The sequence below is a fragment of the Anser anser genome (genome assembly GCF_964211835.1).
Source record: "Anser anser genome assembly, chromosome: Z".
NCBI lineage: Eukaryota > Metazoa > Chordata > Aves > Anseriformes > Anatidae > Anser > Anser anser.
In genome coordinates this window covers 88,330,013-88,347,967 of record NC_139723.1, presented here as the reverse complement: position 1 = coordinate 88,347,967, position 17,955 = coordinate 88,330,013, and the positions used below count along the sequence as shown (strand labels likewise).

At 53.9% G+C, this 17,955-nt stretch overlaps 1 protein-coding gene across 48 annotated transcripts in view; it reads right to left on the bottom strand.

Annotated features, from left to right (window-relative positions):
- Window positions 1–17,902, bottom strand: part of LOC310889641 (uncharacterized protein) — a 46,167-nt gene extending 28,265 nt beyond the window's left edge. For 8 of the 48 annotated variants that reach the window (XM_083817429.1, XM_083817428.1, XM_083817421.1 and 5 more), the window contains exons 1-7: window positions 17,751–17,901; window positions 17,014–17,164; window positions 12,750–12,823; window positions 12,428–12,524; window positions 10,505–10,837; window positions 9,987–10,386; window positions 9,269–9,419 (exon numbers count right to left, since the gene is read on the bottom strand). In XM_083817429.1, coding sequence (XP_083673555.1) covers window positions 9,269–9,419; window positions 9,987–10,214 — 379 coding nt within the window. In that variant the 5' untranslated portion in view covers window positions 10,215–10,386; window positions 10,505–10,837; window positions 12,428–12,524; ... (1 more) ...; window positions 17,014–17,164; window positions 17,751–17,901. The other 40 variants (XM_083817406.1, XM_083817411.1, XM_083817408.1 and 37 more) reach the window with 27 other exon arrangements.
- Window positions 17,903–17,955: the final 53 nt, after the last annotated feature.

Here is a 17,955-nt window from a genome sequence, read left to right as displayed (position 1 = left end):
ACGGACGCTAGGACCCCTTTCCATTTACCAAACCAAGATTCCGAACATCCTGTGATGGAAGTGCCTGTTCCTAATCATTCTGCCAATTCACTGGCAAGGGTGGTAAGCCCTTGCAACGCTCTAGTTACTGTGCCATCTGGGGCAGTATTATTGGGTATAAAAGTGCAACAATGGTTGCTCAGTATCACACACACACACACACACACACACCTCCTTTCTCCGCGATCAACATATCTAATCTATTTTGTTTTCCCAAGCCATTTTGCTGGTGGCATCTAGTTGTTCAGCGATTTCTCTTATCGCATCCCTTGTATGATTTATGAATATCTGCTGACTATAATAAATACTCTTATTGATTGTTACCCACCAGAACAGGGACTCAAACCCTGCAGCAATTTGATTCCTGGCTTTCTGTTCATCGGGAACTCCTCTAGGCACCCCAAGAGAATCTATGTACCCTCTATCATCAAATGATATTCCTAAGCCTCTTTTACTTCTTCTGGGTATTTGTGATGTTTCTCTTTCAAATGCCAGGGTGAAGGGTATAGCTAATTGAACAAGTGCAAAAATGCCTCCCGAATTAGATGGTAGGGTGGACCGTAAGATCTTCCCTCCGCAGTACCGCCACAGATCTGCCCTGGGGATCTCAAGTCTTGAGCAGTTTCCCATCAGGTCCTTGGTAGCATTCAAGGTCCTCGTGCACAAGGCAAATTCTCCCAGATGCCGGGTAGCGCTCACACCCTGCCCTGAGAGGCAAGCTGCATGGTCACCTTTAGCTGTAGAGAATGCAGGGGGAACCCTGATATTGCTATCACGCAAGGAAGGGAACAGCAAAGAGAGAGACTTACAGGCCTCATTTCCCCAGGCAGTCTTTTCTTGATACAATGCAATCATACATCGCATCCCCTGGGAATCCCTGGTCCACCCCAATGGGAAGGGCACTATCCGGGCAGTCGGTCGTCCCGAGGCACAAGCATAGCAAGTGCTACGGTTGAGACTCTGGACAGCATATTTGACCCATTCTATCCAGGCATTCACATCCCCATACCCTGTTTCAATCTCAAATGTTTGAACTGCCACATTTCAAAGAGAGCCTCCTGTTTTCTCTCCTGTTTTCTCCTTGAGTTTCTCCCTTTCTCTGATGGCAATAGAGGATCGTTTCCATACAGCTGTTCTCAATCTGGCTGTTGGGTCTCTCCCAGTTACTTGTTCTCTCTGCTCAGTTGTCATTGGGCATTTAAATCTCCACAAGCTAACACCTCACAAGCATCAAACATGACAGATTGTGGTACATAACCCTCTGTCACATTCACCCCTATTTTGACGGGGTATCCCATCTTACTATTATCTGGTCATGCCTTTTCCAAGTTGCCAATTGACCAAGCCCTTCTCTGAGGCCTACAGTCACTAGAAACAAAATTAATAGTTGATTTTTCCCGGTCATTATTTTTAACCCTTAGGTTTCCAAATAATTACCAATACAAAGAGTAAGATATATGTACCCTACTACTAGAACAAAAACCCCTTGGGAGCACTTTGATTTGCTATAGGCCAGTCCTTTCTCATATAATTTCTGTGTTGTGCATTATTATTATTCCAGCCAGGATCAGCAAGGATCCTACTAGTTGTTACCTCACAAAGAAGGATGTACCTATCTCTACTTGGAAACGCATCAGTCCGTAGACTCTGACCCACCTAAAGACCCCTGCAACTGACTGAAGCAAAAACAAAGCACTTACCCCAAACTGCAGCCCAGGCAGAATGAGCTCTCTGATGGGATGCCTGTGACTCAGTTACCATTAGGCCCTGCCTGGAACCCAAAGCCAATCACCTGGGAAAGGGGAGGGGCAAAGCACAAGAAAGTAGAAAGCAGAAAGAGAGCAGGAGAAGCAGCAGCTGTTTTTCTTTTACTTTATTTTTTTCTAGCTTATCTGAACAGCATGCAGAGTACAGACCGGAGAACTGGCGTCTCTCTAGAAGCAACAATACCAATGCTTTTGCTTCAGCTTTGAATATTGAAATGACAATATGAGAAAGCAAGTTACTGAAGCTAACTGGAATTAGCTCAACTTTTCTTCTGCACAGGAAGAAAAATTTAACAGCATAACATATTACACCCCAAAACCAAAATCAATGTAGTAACATCACTCGCAGGAAAAAATGTAGTAAATGATGTAGTAACAACACTGGCGGCCCCGCGGCGCCTGCAGTACCCACTTTTGGCCACCAGGCGGCGGCAGAGGGCGCCGGGGGGCGCCACCGCGCATGCGCGGCCCCGCGGCGCCTGCAGTACCCACTTTTGGCCACCAGGCGGCGGCAGAGGGCGCCGGGGGGCGCCACCGCGCATGCGCGGCCCCGGGGCGCCTGCAGTACCCACCTTTGGCCACCAGGCGGCGGCAGAGGGCGCCGGGGGGCGCCACCGCGCATGCGCGCCCCCCGGCGCCTGCAGTACCCACCTTTGGCCACCAGGCGGCGGCAGAGGGCGCCGGGGGGCGCCACCGCGCATGCGCGGCCCCGGGGCGCCTGCAGTACCCACGTTTGGCCACCAGGCGGCGGCAGAGGGCGCCGGGGGGCGCCACCGCGCATGCGCGGCCCCGGGGCGCCTGCAGTACCCACCTTCGGCCACCAGGCGGCGGCAGAGGGCGCCGGGGGGCGCCACCGCGCATGCGCGGCCCCGCGGCGCCTGCAGTACCCACTTTTGGCCACCAGGCGGCGGCAGAGGGCGCCGGGGGGCGCCACCGCGCATGCGCGGCCCCGGGGCGCCTGCAGTACCCACTTTTGGCCACCAGGCGGCGGCAGAGGGCGCCGGGGGGCGCCACCGCGCATGCGCGGCCCCGGGGCGCCTGCAGTACCCACGTTTGGCCACCAGGCGGCGGCAGAGGGCGCCGGGGGGCGCCACCGCGCATGCGCGCCCCCCGGCGCCTGCAGTACCCACTTTTGGCCACCAGGCGGCGGCAGAGGGCGCCGGGGGGCGCCACCACGCATGCGCGGCCCCGGGGCGCCTGCAGTACCCACGTATGGCCACCAGGCGGCGGCAGAGGGCGCCAGGGGGCGCCACCGCGCATGCGCGGCCCCGGGGCGCCTGCAGTACCCACTTTTGGCCACCAGGCGGCGGCAGAGGGCGCCGGGGGGCGCCACCGCGCATGCGCGGCCCCGCGGCGCCTGCAGTACCCACCTTTGGCCACCAGGCGGCGGCAGAGGGCGCCGGGGGGCGCCACCGCGCATGCGCGGCCCCGCGGCGCCTGCAGTACCCACCCTTGGCCACCAGGCGGCGGCAGAGGGCGCCGGGGGGCGGCACCGCGCATGCGCGGCCCCCCGGCGCCTGCAGTACCCACTTTTGGCCACCAGGCGGCGGCAGAGGTTGCCGGGGGGCGCCACCGCGCATGCGCGGCCCCGGGGCGCCTGCAGTACCCACTTTTGGCCACCAGGCGGCGGCAGAGGGCGCCGGGGGGCGCCACCGCGCATGCGCGGCCCCGCGGCGCCTGCAGTACCCACCCTTGGCCACCAGGCGGCGGCAGAGGGCGCCGGGGGGCGCCACCGCGCATGCGCGGCCCCGGGGCGCCTGCAGTACCCACTTTTGGCCACCAGGCGGCGGCAGAGGTTGCCGGGGGGCGCCACCGCGCATGCGCGGCCCCGGGGCGCCTGCAGTACCCACGTTTGGCCACCAGGCGGCGGCAGAGGGCGCCACAGCATATGCGCGGCCCCGAGGCGCCTGCAGTACCCACTTTTTGCCACCAGGCGGCGGCAGAGGGCGCCGGGGGGCGCCACCGCGCATGCGCGGCCCCGCGGCGCCTGCAGTACCCACTTTTGGCCACCAGGCGGCGGCAGAGGGCGCCGGGGGGCGCCACCGCGCATGCGCGGCCCCGCGGCGCCTGCAGTACCCACTTTTGGCCACCAGGCGGCGGCAGAGGGCGCCACAGCATATGCGCGGCCCCGAGGCGCCTGCAGTACCCACTTTTTGCCACCTGGTGGCGCAGAGGGCGCCACAGCATATGCGCGGCCCCGAGGCGCCTGCAGTACCCACTTTTCGCCACCAGGCGGCGGCAGAGGGCGCCACAGCGTATGCGGTGCCCCGAGGCGCCTGCAGTACCCACTTTTCGCCACCTGGTGGCGCAGAGGGCGCCACAGCGTATGAGCAGCCCCGAGGCGCCTGAAGTACCCACTTTTCGCCACCAGGCGGCGCAGAAGGCCCCAGGGGGCACCACAGCGTATGCGCTGACCCAAGGCGCCTGCAGTACCGGATTTTCACCAGCAGGTGGCGGAAGGGGGCATTCAAAGGCGCCACCGCGCATGCGTGGCCCCTCGCCGCCTGTAGTACCCGCTTCTCTCCAGCAGGATGCGCCCTGAGGGCAGCAGGGACGGCTTCCCAGACCATTTTCCCAGAGAAAGCACAAACGAAAACAGCAGAAATTTGCACCCCACGCCGCCTCAGGGAGGAAGGGTCTGCCTTGAGCAACGTGCCGCTCACGGCTGGGAAGCTGAGCGGCAGCAAGCTGAAACAGTACATTTTTTATCGGGACAAAAAAGGCAGGGAGATAATAACAACGAACCCAACATGGGCAACGGGATGCTCAGAGCCCAATGACCACAACTCCCGGCTTGCTTGGGGAATGGTGCTCCTGGCGGCTTGACACTGCAGACACCATGGAGCCAGCCCCAGGCTTCCCCACCTGCAGCCCAGCACCCGCGGACCTGTGCCTGCCACCCCATGCCACCCCCTCCTGGGCTTTGCTTGCCCCAGCCGCCAATCCCCCGGGACCCGGCCTCCACAACGCCATCCCCTGCCCTGGGGGTCCTGCCGGGAACCCCCAGCCCCCTCCCCACTTGCGCCTCTGCAAGCAGCCCCCGCCACCCAGAGCAGTCCCCCCAGCCCGGGGAGCAAAGACAGCAGCGAGCTGCCCCCCCACCCGGCAGGGCTGGCCCCGCACTCCGAGGGGTCGTCAGCATCCAGCGGCCGGTGGACACGGGGCCACGCCCCCCCTCCACACCCACCCCGCTACGGAACCTGCACCCACACACAGACGGCGACAGCCACTTCCCCCGATGGCAACCACCAAAGGGGGCACAGGCCGGAAAGCAAACTTTATTAAACTGCTGTGCAGGACTCCCGGGAGGGGGGCTGCGGTGGGGCTCCCTGCCCGGTCGTTCTCCCCTTCCCCTGGCGGGCAAGGCAAAGAGCGGCGTCCGTCTGTCCGTCCGTCCCTCCCTGCGTGGGGAGCGGATGCTGGAAGTGGGCTTCTCACTGTCGCTGCTTTGGGCAGTTGCGGAGTAATTGCCTTAAGTAACAAGGCAAATTAAACTCATATTCACCTTTTAAAGAAAGCGTACAGCATCGAAGAAGCTTTCAGGGTGGAGGGCAGCTGCGCTACCTAAGCGCTCCCTAGGCCTCCAACTTTACGTGCTATCGCACTAGGGGAACTTGGTGTGCTGACTCTAAGGAAGGGGACGGAGCGTAAAGCGCAGTGGAAACACCACGGATAGGCTCTGCGACCAGATGGGGACCAGATGCTCTTGTGCACACTGAGACCGATAAGCTGCACGTTTGCTACCCTGAGCCAACGACCTGTCATGTTTTTAACAAAACACTGCACTCTAGGGAACTTTTGCTCATTCTAATATCATCATAATACCAAAACACACCTCCATCCCAAAAGCTCCGTGTCTCCAAGGTGCGACCACCCCTCACTGAGGGCATGCTCTGAGTTTCTCAGACCCCTCTACCTTTAAATGAAAGCAAGAAAACTTTACACCAAACATAACCAAGGTATGCCTGACTAGAGTCACTCAAGCCCCACCTAAAGGAGAGAAAATAGATGTAAACTGTCTTAAGTGAAAGGGGGTGTTAGGGAAGATACCATCACCAAGGATACCTTTCTGACTTCCAGGATCAGTCGACGGGCTGAGCCTCTCTTCCCCCCGCACTGGGACGCCGTGGGGTAATATTTGAACGCTTGGTTGTACCAGGTGTCTCCTTGGAAACTTAGAAATCTCTAGAGCCTTTGTGCCTTTTAATGCATTAACAGCCAGGACGAGTACCTGTGTATTTCATGCGTGCTCGCTTGCTTTCGCGGACAGTGAATTTATCGCCGGCGATCCAAAGAACCTGTGTCCTTGTTGCTGTAATAAATTGCTGTTCATTGCATTGTTCCTAGCCGTGACAGTTCTCATTGAACGCGACTAGAGCGAGGGCGTGCTACGTTATTGGTGAATCCGTGACCGTGATAGTTCAGTAACCTGAATCCGACCAGACCCGTAACAGTTAGTCAGCTACGCCCCTTAGCGTGACAGTATTTCATAGGGAAAAACATTAAGCCTAAGATTTCCCATGCCTAAGGCCCTGGGGGTCAGGCAGAGAAGGAACCCGAGACTCTTAGCCATGCGACTCCTGAGAATTGCAGCTTACAGTTAGTCACTCACCGTCTTCCGGTCTCACAGGATGAGGCAGAGGTATAATCAATTCCTTCTCCATCTCTCTGGAAAGAGCTTTTCTCCTATCTATGACAAAGGAAAAAAAAAAAAAAAGTTGTGATCATGGGAGTCAGTACACAAAGCCACACGCTGTGAATTCACTACTACAGTTAAGATCATTTTTAGTCAAAAAACACCTCGGCAGCAATGTTACCACTGCAAACATAGCGTGGCAAGAAAAATTCCACTCAAGGTAAAGTAAAGGGCAAGCTAAAAGGACGAATGACGTGACCAAAGGCAACTGCAACAACCATCTTCCAGATGGTTCCACAGCCCTCGTCCACAGCCCTCAGATTTCACGGTCGTCTTTCCTGACGAATGAATCCTGGAAGAACAGAAAAGATACACAAGGTGTCCTTTGTGGAGCCTTTGGGGAGACTACTGAAAGGAAAACCAAACCAAAAAACTAGGAACAGCAAGCGGCATGTACGTTGGTTCTGTTAACAGAGTAACGCTAACGTACTAGAAATTTCCACGTTCTTTGCCCTCTACCTTGAAAAAGTCACCCAATTCTGTCAGTGTTCACCATCGCCTTTTTTTTTTTTTTTTTTTAATTTTCACGTGGACATCTGAGGAAAACATTTCGAGTCCCTGTCATCAAGGGAGAGGAGGAGAAAAAAAAAAAGAGAGGGATGAGGGGGGAAGAAGCGCAGCCATTCCTTCATTCCTTGCCTCAGTAACGCGAGCAAAAAGCTCAGGCGCTCGGCAACAATGTGCTTTGAAAGACAAAACACAGAAGAAACTGCATGTTATTTTATCTCAGCTGTAGAGTCACGTGTATTTGTACCTGCTCATTTAGTCATCTGACAGTTTATTTTGCTACAGACGCTACAGAACATAGAGACTGCGAGGTTACTACAACCTTTTGTAACCGATGCGATCTTTGGTAGGAATAGCTATCTAAAAGAGCCAACAAAATCCCCTTCGTCGACAGCCATTTGAACTTTTATCGTCTAACAATAGTCCTACAAACATCCCCCGGGATGCTCAACTTCAGAAACTTTCCGTTCAACCTGAGGCAGAACAAGCCCTTACCCTAGACACCTTCACCTGGCTCTCCACTGCTAGCAGAGTAGCACTCCGATACTGCCCAGTACGCGCTGCAGCCTACTCGCTTACACGTATTTACTGCGGCCTGGTTCGATACGCTCACAGAGAGACCCATGAAAAATCCACCCTTTCTTTCAGAAAAGTAAATAAAGACATACATACATATGACACAGTAAGGAAGAAAAGCTGAACACACGGGATGCCGTCCTTTACCGAGGGGCAGATCCAACATCAGCACAGGGAGCTTTGGGGCACGTGAGCGATCATCTACACCAGCCATCGGAACAAGCCAAACGCACGCACACGAGCCTCGATTTAAAAAAAAAAAACAAAAACAAACAAAAAAAAGTTAAGTTCCTTTATAACTTATGGAAGTAACAACCTACAGCTTAGATGCAGTTGGATTGCATCAGCTTAGGGACTGCCTCCTTCAAAATGCGCGGGCGGGTGGGAAAACCAGTCTCGAAAACCTGTTGCCTAACAGGAGACTGTTGCCTGCTCCTCCATAGGTTACGTTCCTCCAAGCATCGTCCTGTTCCTGGATTTTACCAGCCACAACGGGATGGTCCCACTGGCATGAGTCGGGGACGCTTCGCACAGGGTTTATTTGACGCTGAAGTAAGTCTTCTGCGGGTATAAGTAACGCAGCACGAGATGGAAAGTAAGCTAAGGCACCGTCTGCAGCACAACGCTTGTGCGATATTGGACCTGAGGGGACCAGTCAAAGCCTGCAATAATCGCTGAACGGGTGGGTAAGTAGGGAGCCCTACGGGAAACAGAGTTCATGTTCTGCGAAGCTCTTTTCCCGTCAAGAAGAGGACCTTTTCTATTCAGCGTCTTTACCGAACTTTAGGCTACTTCCTATTCGCTTTGGCAAGTTAGCCTCCGTAGAAGCCAAGAGATTTTAAACTGCCAAGCACCATTGATAGCTCCTGTTCTCTGACGACAGGCAATTTCAATCAGGGCGCTAGTTAATAGGAAAGTCTGGCTCTGTTTCACGCAAATCAAGTACCTAAACCACAGACAGGAGTCTGCAGAAAGAATGCTTTAAAAGGTGAATTTAAAGAGAGGGATGATACTCACGTTTCCAACATTTCTGCAATGACTGTGGCAAAAAAGGCTGCACCAGGGACGTCTCTATCATTCCCTCTAGGATTTAGCAACTCCATACAGTTATGGGTCAAACACCACAGCTTCAACGCAAGGCAGACCTCGAAGGTCACGTTTCTGTCTGCGTATCGAGTTCCGCTGGAAAGCCCCCAGCCGCTCAATTCCCAAGCAACTTTGCCACGGCCAGCGCTTACCTGGAGTTTTGCTTTCTCTCGCTGCTCAGTACGGGCCCAAGGCCTCTTTTGTTGCACACAGTTCAAGCAAAACTCTCGGGACATAACCAACAGACAGACAGACAGGCAGAAATCACCGCTCACGTCTGTCTTGACCGACCACAACCAGCGTTCTGGAAAGCCCCGCAAGCACCGGTGTATTTCTAGGACAACTCTGAAAGCTGAGGCGGGACAAAGGTTAGCCTCTTGTACCACAGACTGAGCAACAAAGAGACAGAGGTCGACAGGCCAATTCGTTCTAGGTCTAAGAAGCTACTACAGCTTGGCAGGCACCATGCGGCTTTCCTTTGCGCTTCCCCGCGCCGAGTGGTTCGCGCTTCTGCAAATTCAATCAGGCCTTTGAGCCTGAGGTGCAGGAAAATTACTAAAGCACACCTGGATTTCACCCGGAGGTCGCTGCGACTTACCCGGACAGCTGGGACAGACGGGCTGCTCTTTCTCCTGGGAAACCTGCGACTGCAGCACGCCAGCTGCAGCTTTCCTCCCTTCAGCTGCCGCGCCACCTTCGCTCGGCGACAAACCCCGCGGGGGTCCCAGCGGCGGGGAGCTGCTTCTGCCCTGGTGAGCCGCAGGGAAAGGAGAGAGCCGGCCGTCAGCGCGCGGGGGGAGGAAAACCTCCGAGGCGCAGCCCGACGATCGAGCGCAGCGAGGACCCGCGCCCGGCCGCCGCAGCCCCCACCCCTCCCGGCCCGACGCTCCGGGGAAGCGCCCCCGAAGGCTCTCGCTCGCCTCACCGCCGGCAGCCGCGCTCGCAGCCAGCGGCAACCTGCGCCTCCCGGCGCGCACGGCCCGGCCCCGGCCCCGGCTCGGGGAAAGACCGGCCGCGCGCCACAGAACTACAGCTCCCAGCATGCCGCGGGACGGAGCAGTCCATCCGCCCCAGAGGGGAGTCGGCCAAGCGCACGCAACCGCCCCCCCCCGCGCCGCTTCGCCCCCCTCTCCCCCAGCCCTCCGAAGCCCCGCGCAGCGCAGACCCCGCCGCACGCCCGGCCCGGTCCGCTCCGCTCCGGCGCGGCGCCGCCCCCGCCCCGCACAAGGGCCGTTTCCGCAGAAGCCGCCGACCGCGTGGCGCCCCAACCGCCCGCCGCCTGGCCCCCTCCCGGCCCGGCCCGGGGCGGCACCGACCACCAACTTCGTTGCGGCACCGCGCCTCGGCGGCCCGGCCCGGCCCGACAGCTTCCGCCCATAGTGCCGGCAAGCCCTGCACGGCACCTCCGCCCTGGGTTCCTCCGAGCCAATCACGGAGCGTTTCCGCCCTGAGTTAAGGCTAGCCGTGACGCCGCTTCCGCCCTGGGTTCCCAGCCAATCATGAAGCGTATCCGCCCTCAATGACGGCTCGCCAGGACACCACATCCGCCCTCACGGTCCAGCCAATCACGGAGCCGTTTTGGCCCTCAGGGAAGGCACGCCCTGACGTCACTTCCGCCCTCGGTTCCCTCGCAGGTAACGGGTCTCAAACCAGTTTGTTCCCTTTCAACAATAACGGAGCGCGGCTGTGCTTCAGAACGATTGCATTTCTTGAAATCTATAGGAAGCAGTCCGTGAAATGTGATCTCGGAACCTCGTCTTTTAAGCATTAGAGGCAAACCTGCTATTTGTATGTGCTCCTTAGAAGCTAAACTGTCAGTCTGCAATTGTTTTACCTTTACTGCAACTCAGGACCGCACTCGGAGCGCTGACTCAATGCCGTGTGTGCTGTCTCCAGCTAGCTGTCAGGCGCACGCTGCTCCACGGAGAAGTCAAATTTCCTCTGTAATTGCTTACCCAAACCAGTATGAGACGCAATAGGAAACTAGGGAGGAAGCAACCTCTCCTCTGCACTCAGAGTCCGTCCTGCCGTCAGCTACAGCATGGGACAGAAACCGTATTATTCAGATGCGGAGGTATCAAAGATGATCCTCTGAAGTCGCATCGGAGAACTTGAGGCTGGGGGCTGGCAGGAAAAAAAGTAACTAACAAGACAAGCCATCCTAAGTCTGTAAAAAAAATAGAAAAAAAGGAAAAAATAGAAAAAGGTTGGAGGGTGGGGGTGGGAAGGCAGTAAGAATCAGCCTGATAAAAGGTTTACAAATGAGATGAAGATGAAGAGGAGAAGGGGAGAGATTGTCTATGCAAGGCAAGAGACCCAGGAGGCAAAGGCTGAAGTCTAGGCAGGCAGACTAGAATGTGACGAGGAAACATACTGGCTTTCTATGAAGAACAGAGCTAGCAGCAAGGAAGTAATAATGGCAGACGAGGGAGACTAGGGCCTTTTCCTTTCACGTGAACATACTCCCTTCACTAGAGCATACTCCCCTTCAGTATGAAACGAGGACCAACGCTCACAAAATTCAGTTATAAAATAGGAAGCTGCCCTTTGGCAGTCTCTTTCTAAGTGCCCATACCCATCACTTGCTCCTCAAACACTTGCTCATATGTTAGAGAAATGCTCAATCAGTCTTGCTAAAAATACTAGCAGTGAGAGCCTAGACTCATCGCTCCACAAGTGAGTGAAAGCAATCATTCTGCCTCAGTGCAAACATGCAGTATCAGTATGGGACAGACCACTCACAGCCTAGAGCTTCTACTTTCTGTGCTAATTTTTTTTAGCATATATTCTTAACAGTTGCCATTTGTTATTAACAATCTATATCAAACATTTGATGTTTAATGGTAGCCTGCAACTCAGCTGTGTTCGGCATGGACAGGAAAGTGCTCATTGGTAGGAACCTCATAAATTGCAAGTTAGGCAGGGAACCTACATTATAAGACACGTGCAGAAACCGCAGCACCTGAATGTAAGCTAACTCCTTCTCTACGCTGGGTATCAAAAACCAACCCTGCATAACTCTCGACATTGCAGAAGCAAGTCCCAAGAATGTGCCCGTAGAGAAAAAAAATTGGGATGGCAACAGAATTCATTTCAGAAGAGTCTTTTGAGGCAAGACTTCTTGCAGCCTTCCAGTAACTCACCAACAGAAATACGCTTTTGTTATCAAAGATCTCTCTGCATTACAGTTTGTGACGTGCCAGTTTCACACATTTTCTAACCCAAGACCAGCTTCTCGATGCACCCCTCGAACACAAAAGAACGGATTTAGCCTATGCTGCCTGAACTGTACTTTCCTCGGTCAGAAGGTAACACGGTTCGTTCCGGAAAGCATCATTTTTCAGTAACAACCTTCCCCACAGGGGCCAAACATTACGTTAACCAGCCCAGGAGATACTCATGCTATTTCATACATGACGATAACAGGGCAGATACTTGCTATATTCAATTTCTAAAGCGAGCCTCCTTTGGCAAAATAAAACGCTATTTATTTATTTAGATTTTTATTTTTTTAAACAACGCTGTGGGTTGCTGTTTTCAAAGGCCTCTCTGTCTTCTCTGATGAAGACATCTCTCATGTAATTATGGAAGCTGCAGCTGTTTCCACTGACAAGCTCTCAAAGTCCTGGGCTCACTAACCTGTGACAGCCATAATATCCAATTGCAGGTGACGGAATATTCTAGTTCTGCTCATTTCCTTTGAGGCCCAGAAAAGCTCATGACAACAGGAGTACCATGAAAGGACCCATAATATTACCTTTATTTTCAGCTTCTTCTAAGTCCTCGTTTGCCAAGAGAATTTCTTCTCTCTGATCAGGTAATAAGTCAGCAAGACAATAATCAATCTCCGCTCTCTGAAAGAGAAAAGTTTCTGAACTGCATCCTTATATGAAGTCCATGGTGTTTGACATCTGGCTCACTTCAGCTCATTTCTACTGACACATCTTCTCACCGTCTTGACTCCCTGAATGCTTGGAGCCAGCTGATTTTTTCCAGGACCCATTTGTGTTATAAACCTGTATTTTAAGGCTTGCCACGTGTTCCCAACCTTAAAGAGTGAGCACATACTGTTCTCTCACCTGCTCAGGCTGCAGAGCTGCCAGGGTCCTGCCACCAGCTCGAGCCCTTTCACCCTGCTGCTCTGCTGGAGGGCCTGCCAAAACAAACAAACAAACAAACAAAACACAACCACAAGACACGCAGACAAAGGTTACAGCCCATGTGGGAGGAAAGGAACGCTAACCTTTCATCTTCCAACTCCTTACTCAAAGCAGGAAAACAGGTACGGTCCTAATAGACATATCAAAGAAATTCACTGTATGCCAGAACAGGAAAATCTGTATCAGATACCAAAATGCTGCCACGGTCCCCGAGCATAGCCCTTTCCAAGGCATCACGGAGATTCAGCAAGATCATCCAGGTCACAGGGGACAAACAAGCTTGTATCAAAGCTGCACACAGCTTGTATCAAAGAGACTTGACAAAGAGCAAAAGAATACAAGGACGGCTAAATCTCAGGGCGTAGGAGAAAACTGAAAACAGGGAGGCATCCTTTGAAAAAGTTTAATTAGACAACTAACGAAAAGAGAAAAGATTGCAAAACAACACGGGAACGTACAAACGGCGCTGGAAGCCAAAAGCGGCCTGAGTAACAGCTTGCAGAATAGCTGCTCTCTCCACACCTCTCCCTGTGCACACTGAAGGGTTCCTACGGAAGAAAGGTTTTCTTCTTGGCGTGGATATCAAAGAACCTGTCTCAAACTGAAACGATACAGAACAAGTTTTGAAACAGAAGCAGAAGTAACAAGTCAAAAGGCTCACGCAGCATTTCACTAAGGAGTTCTCAAGTAGCTCACAGATAAGCTACATTTTCATTTTTAACTCTCTTGAAATTGTCTGTAGGACAGATGACTTGAAATGTGACTAATAGGCCCGGACTTCTATTTCAGAAGCGTCCTACAGAAATTGCCAGAGCAGGAATTCCCACGTTAAGGAAAATAACAGGAGGTAAGAAAAGAACTAGCGGACACTTGATTAAGAAGACTTAATTAAGGAGCGTTAAAACAGCTTTTTAAAGCGAGGTCATACTTTATAAAGTAGAGCGTATTTTCGTGTTCTTTGAAAAAAAGTGACACACGCGAGGAGATAAGAGTTCATTTTAAAAAGGTACCTGAATATTTAAAGCGTGTTTTGGAAGACAGAAGACAAAAGAAAGAATGGGAGTAACCACGTTCCATGGTAGAGGAAGGGTCGCAGTAAGATTTCACCTTTACTTTTGCTGTTCACCATATTTGTAATCGTCTGAGACGTGGGGTTACAAGATGAAAAGCTTTATAGCTGATACAAATTTATTGCAGTAGGACAAAGTGAAAAGCGCTGATATCGCACTTTTTCCCAGAAAGGAACTTCTCGGAAAAGGAGCTAAGTTTCCTGGTGGACGCCAACTTGAACACGAAACAGCAATGTGCCTTTGCTGCAAAAGCAGCTGAGGGTATCCTGGGTGGCATTAGGCAAAGTATTGCCAGCAGGTCAAGAAAGGCGATCCTCCGCCTCTGCTCAGGAACGGTGAGGCCGCACCTGGAGTGCTGGGCCTGGGCCTCCCAGTACAGGAGAGACCTGGACACACTGCAAAGAGTCCAACGGAGGGCCACGAGGACGGTAAGGGACTGAAGCACCTTTCCTATGAGGACAGGCTGGGAGAGCTGGGACCGTTCGGCCTGGAGAAGAGGAGGCTTGGAGGGGACCTCATCGACGTCTGTAAATACACGAAGGGAGGGTGGAAGGAAGACAAAGCCAGACTTTTCTAACTGGTACCCAAGGAACAAAAAAGGAGGCAACAGACACAGGCCGAAACATAGGATGTTCCCCTCCTGTGGTTTCCTGAACATCAGTAAATACTTTTTCGCTGTGAGGGTGACTGAGCACTAGCGTAGGCTGCCCAGGGAGGTCGTGGAGTCACAGTCTTTGTGAGGTTTCAAAACCTGTTTGGACGTGGTCCTGGAAAACCAGATCTGGGTGGCTCTGCTTGAGCAGGGGTGTTGGACTAGGTGACCTCTGGAGGTCCTTCCGACCTCAACCAGCCTGTGATTCCTTTGCAGCCACTATGCAACCAAATAGCAAGTACAATTCAAAGCAGATAAACGTGAAGAAATGCAGAGGCAAAAGGGGAAATCAGGCCTTGGTACTGCACATAATCCTATGAAAACATCACCTCAATGCTCATCAGCATCGAAGAGCAACTTACACGTTTAAGCTTTTGGAAAAGGCCTAGGAAAGGCAACAAGAAACATCACCAGTCTGATCAAAACTCAAAGTTAGCCTTGCTATCTCATAAACTGAAGGTTCATTTGCATCTTGGATGCTACACAGAATTTTATTTTTGCCTATCTTAAAAAGGTCACAGTAGAATAAAAACAGTTTCAGCCAAGAGAAACAGGGATCGCCAAACTTTTGGAACAGTTTCTATCATTTTTGTTGTTTTTTTTCCTGAGGCAGTCATTTCAACTAGAATCAACCATGAAATCCATCTGAAACAGCTGGAAGAAACTGTGGTTATGAAAAGCCAACCTCCTCCTTCCTTCTCGGGGCCTACAATATGGACCAAAGTCCAGAAGCCACCGAAGGAAACACGTCTGGAGATGATAAAAAGAGTACGTGATTTTGTTGATGTCCTGGTGTGAAACTGTACCTACCACCTTCCTCTTTCTAGAAAAGTGCCTTCAGCATCAACAGGTGACAGACTTCACGGCAGCACAGCTCACAAGACTAGACCACTACCAGCCACACGTCTGGGAGACAGAAAAGCTAGCAAGCTCCAGGTATCTGGAAAGCAATATCCAGGACATGTAAAGTACCCACAAATCACTGAAAGACAGAATCCACTGCCGGAAGAAGCAAACGATTGTAGAATAGCGTTCGGCTTATATGCAGGGAAAGACTATGTATTTAGAATCAGGAGTATTACTCATGACTATATACAATTCCGAGGAGCTAGCAGAAGTACCGTAGCGTCCACACAGGGCGTGCCTTCCAATCCTTTTACCGGCTTTGTTGCCCTCCTCTGTACGCTTTCAGGGATCTTAACGTTCTTTTTATATCGTAGAGCCCAGAATCGCACACAATATTGAAGGAGAGGCTTCGCCAACGCTAAATACAGTGGGAGAATCACCTCTTTTGACCAGCTGGCTACGCTGTGTTTAATATATCCCAAAATGCTAGACGATAACCCGTGCTTCTGAATCCTTTAGCTATCTTCCCAGGGCCCTGAAATTTATTTTGATTGAACACAGACTTCTTGCTGCAACTTTGTTGGTACCCACGTGAAAGAGCAGGAGTAGGGAATGATCTGAAGTTTGAACTAAGCTCGTAAGCTCGCTAGCAATGTCCCTGATCCAAGCCCCAGGCAGGTAGAAAAGCTCTCGGTAAAGATGGTCTGGTCTGCAGATGGGAGCCTCTGTTCCCTTCACAAGGCAGTCACCTGTGACTATAACCTGGCACTATTTCTTCACAACGCTGGCCTTGATCTCTCGATCACTCTACAATTCCACGAAAGGAATTGCCTCCCAAGTCGTTCTTGACTGACCGCAACTAGCGTTCCGGAAAGCCCTGCAAGCACTTGTTCATTGTTTCTAGGATAATTCTTAAAGCTGAAGCGGGACAAAATTTTGTCCACAGAGGCCTTCGGGGAGACTTCTGAAAGGAAAACCAGGCCAAACCAAAAAACTAGGAACAGCAAGCGGCGTGTACGTCGGTTTTGCTAACAGAGTAACACTAACGTACTAGGAATTCCCACGTTCTTTGCCCTCTACCTTGAAAGTGTCACCCAATTCTGTCAGTGTTCACCATCAGCTTCTTTTTTTTTTTTTTAAATTTTCACATGGACATCTGAGAAAAACATTTCGAGTCCCCGTCATCGAGGGAGAAGAGGAGAGGAAAAAAAGAAAAAGAGAGGGGGGTGGGGAAGAAGCACAGCCATTCCTTTCCTCAGTAACGTGAGCAAAAAGCTCAGGCGCTCGGCAACAACAGAATCGTAGAATATCCTGAGTTGGAAGGGACCACCGAGGATCATCGTTAAGGATCACCGAGTCAAACAACGCGCTTTGAAAGACAAAACGCAGAAGAACCTGCACGTTATTTAATCTCAGCTGTAGAGTCACGTGTATTTGTACCCGCTCATTCCTTCACCTGCCAGTTTCTTGTGCTACAGACGTTACAGAACACACAAACTGCAAGGTTACTACTACCTTTTGTAACCGATGCGACCTTTGGTAGGGCTAGCCGTCTAAGAGAGCCACCAAAATCCCCTTCACGCCTGGATTTCACCCGGAGGTCGCTGCGACTTACCCGGACAGCTGGGACAGACGGGCTGCTCTTTCTCCTGGGAAACCTGCGACTGCAGCACGTCAGCTGCAGCTTTCCTCCCTTCAGCTGCCGCGCCACCTTCGCTCGGCGACAAACCCCGCGGGGGTCCCAGCGGCGGGGAGCTGCTTCTGCCCTGGTGAGCCGCAGGGAAAGGAGAGAGCCGGCCGTCAGCGCGCGGGGGGAGGAAAACCTCCGAGGCGCAGCCCGACGATCGAGCGCAGCGAGGACCCGCGCCCGGCCGCCGCAGCCCCCACCCCTCCCGGCCCGACGCTCCGGGGAAGCGCCCCCGAAGGCTCTCGCTCGCCTCACCGCCGGCAGCCGCGCTCGCAGCCAGCGGCAACCTGCGCCTCCCGGGGCGCACGGCCCGGCCCCGGCCCCGGCTCGGGGAAAGACCGGCCGCGCGCCACAGAACTACAGCTCCCAGCATGCCGCGGGACGGAGCAGTCCATCCGCCCCAGAGGGGAGTCGGCCAAGCGCACGCAACCGCCCCCCCCCGCGCCGCTTCGCCCCCCTCTCCCCCAGCCCTCCGAAGCCCCGCGCAGCGCAGACCCCGCCGCACGCCCGGCCCGGTCCGCTCCGCTCCGGCGCGGCGCCGCCCCCGCCCCGCACAAGGGCCGTTTCCGCAGAAGCCGCCGACCGCGTGGCGCCCCAACCGCCCGCCGCCCGCCGCCTCGCCCCCTCCCGGCCCGGCCCGGCCCGGGGCGGCACCGACCACCAACCTCGTTGCGGCACCGCGCCGCGGCGGCCCGGCCCGAGCTGAGCCCGGCGCGGCCCGGCCCGACAGCTTCCGCCCATACTGCCGGCAAGCCCTGCACGGCACCTCCGCCATGGGTTCCTCCGAGCCAATCACGGAGCGTTTCCGCCCTGAGTTAAGGCTAGCCGTGACGCCACTTCCGCCCTCACGTTCCAGCCAATCACGGCGCT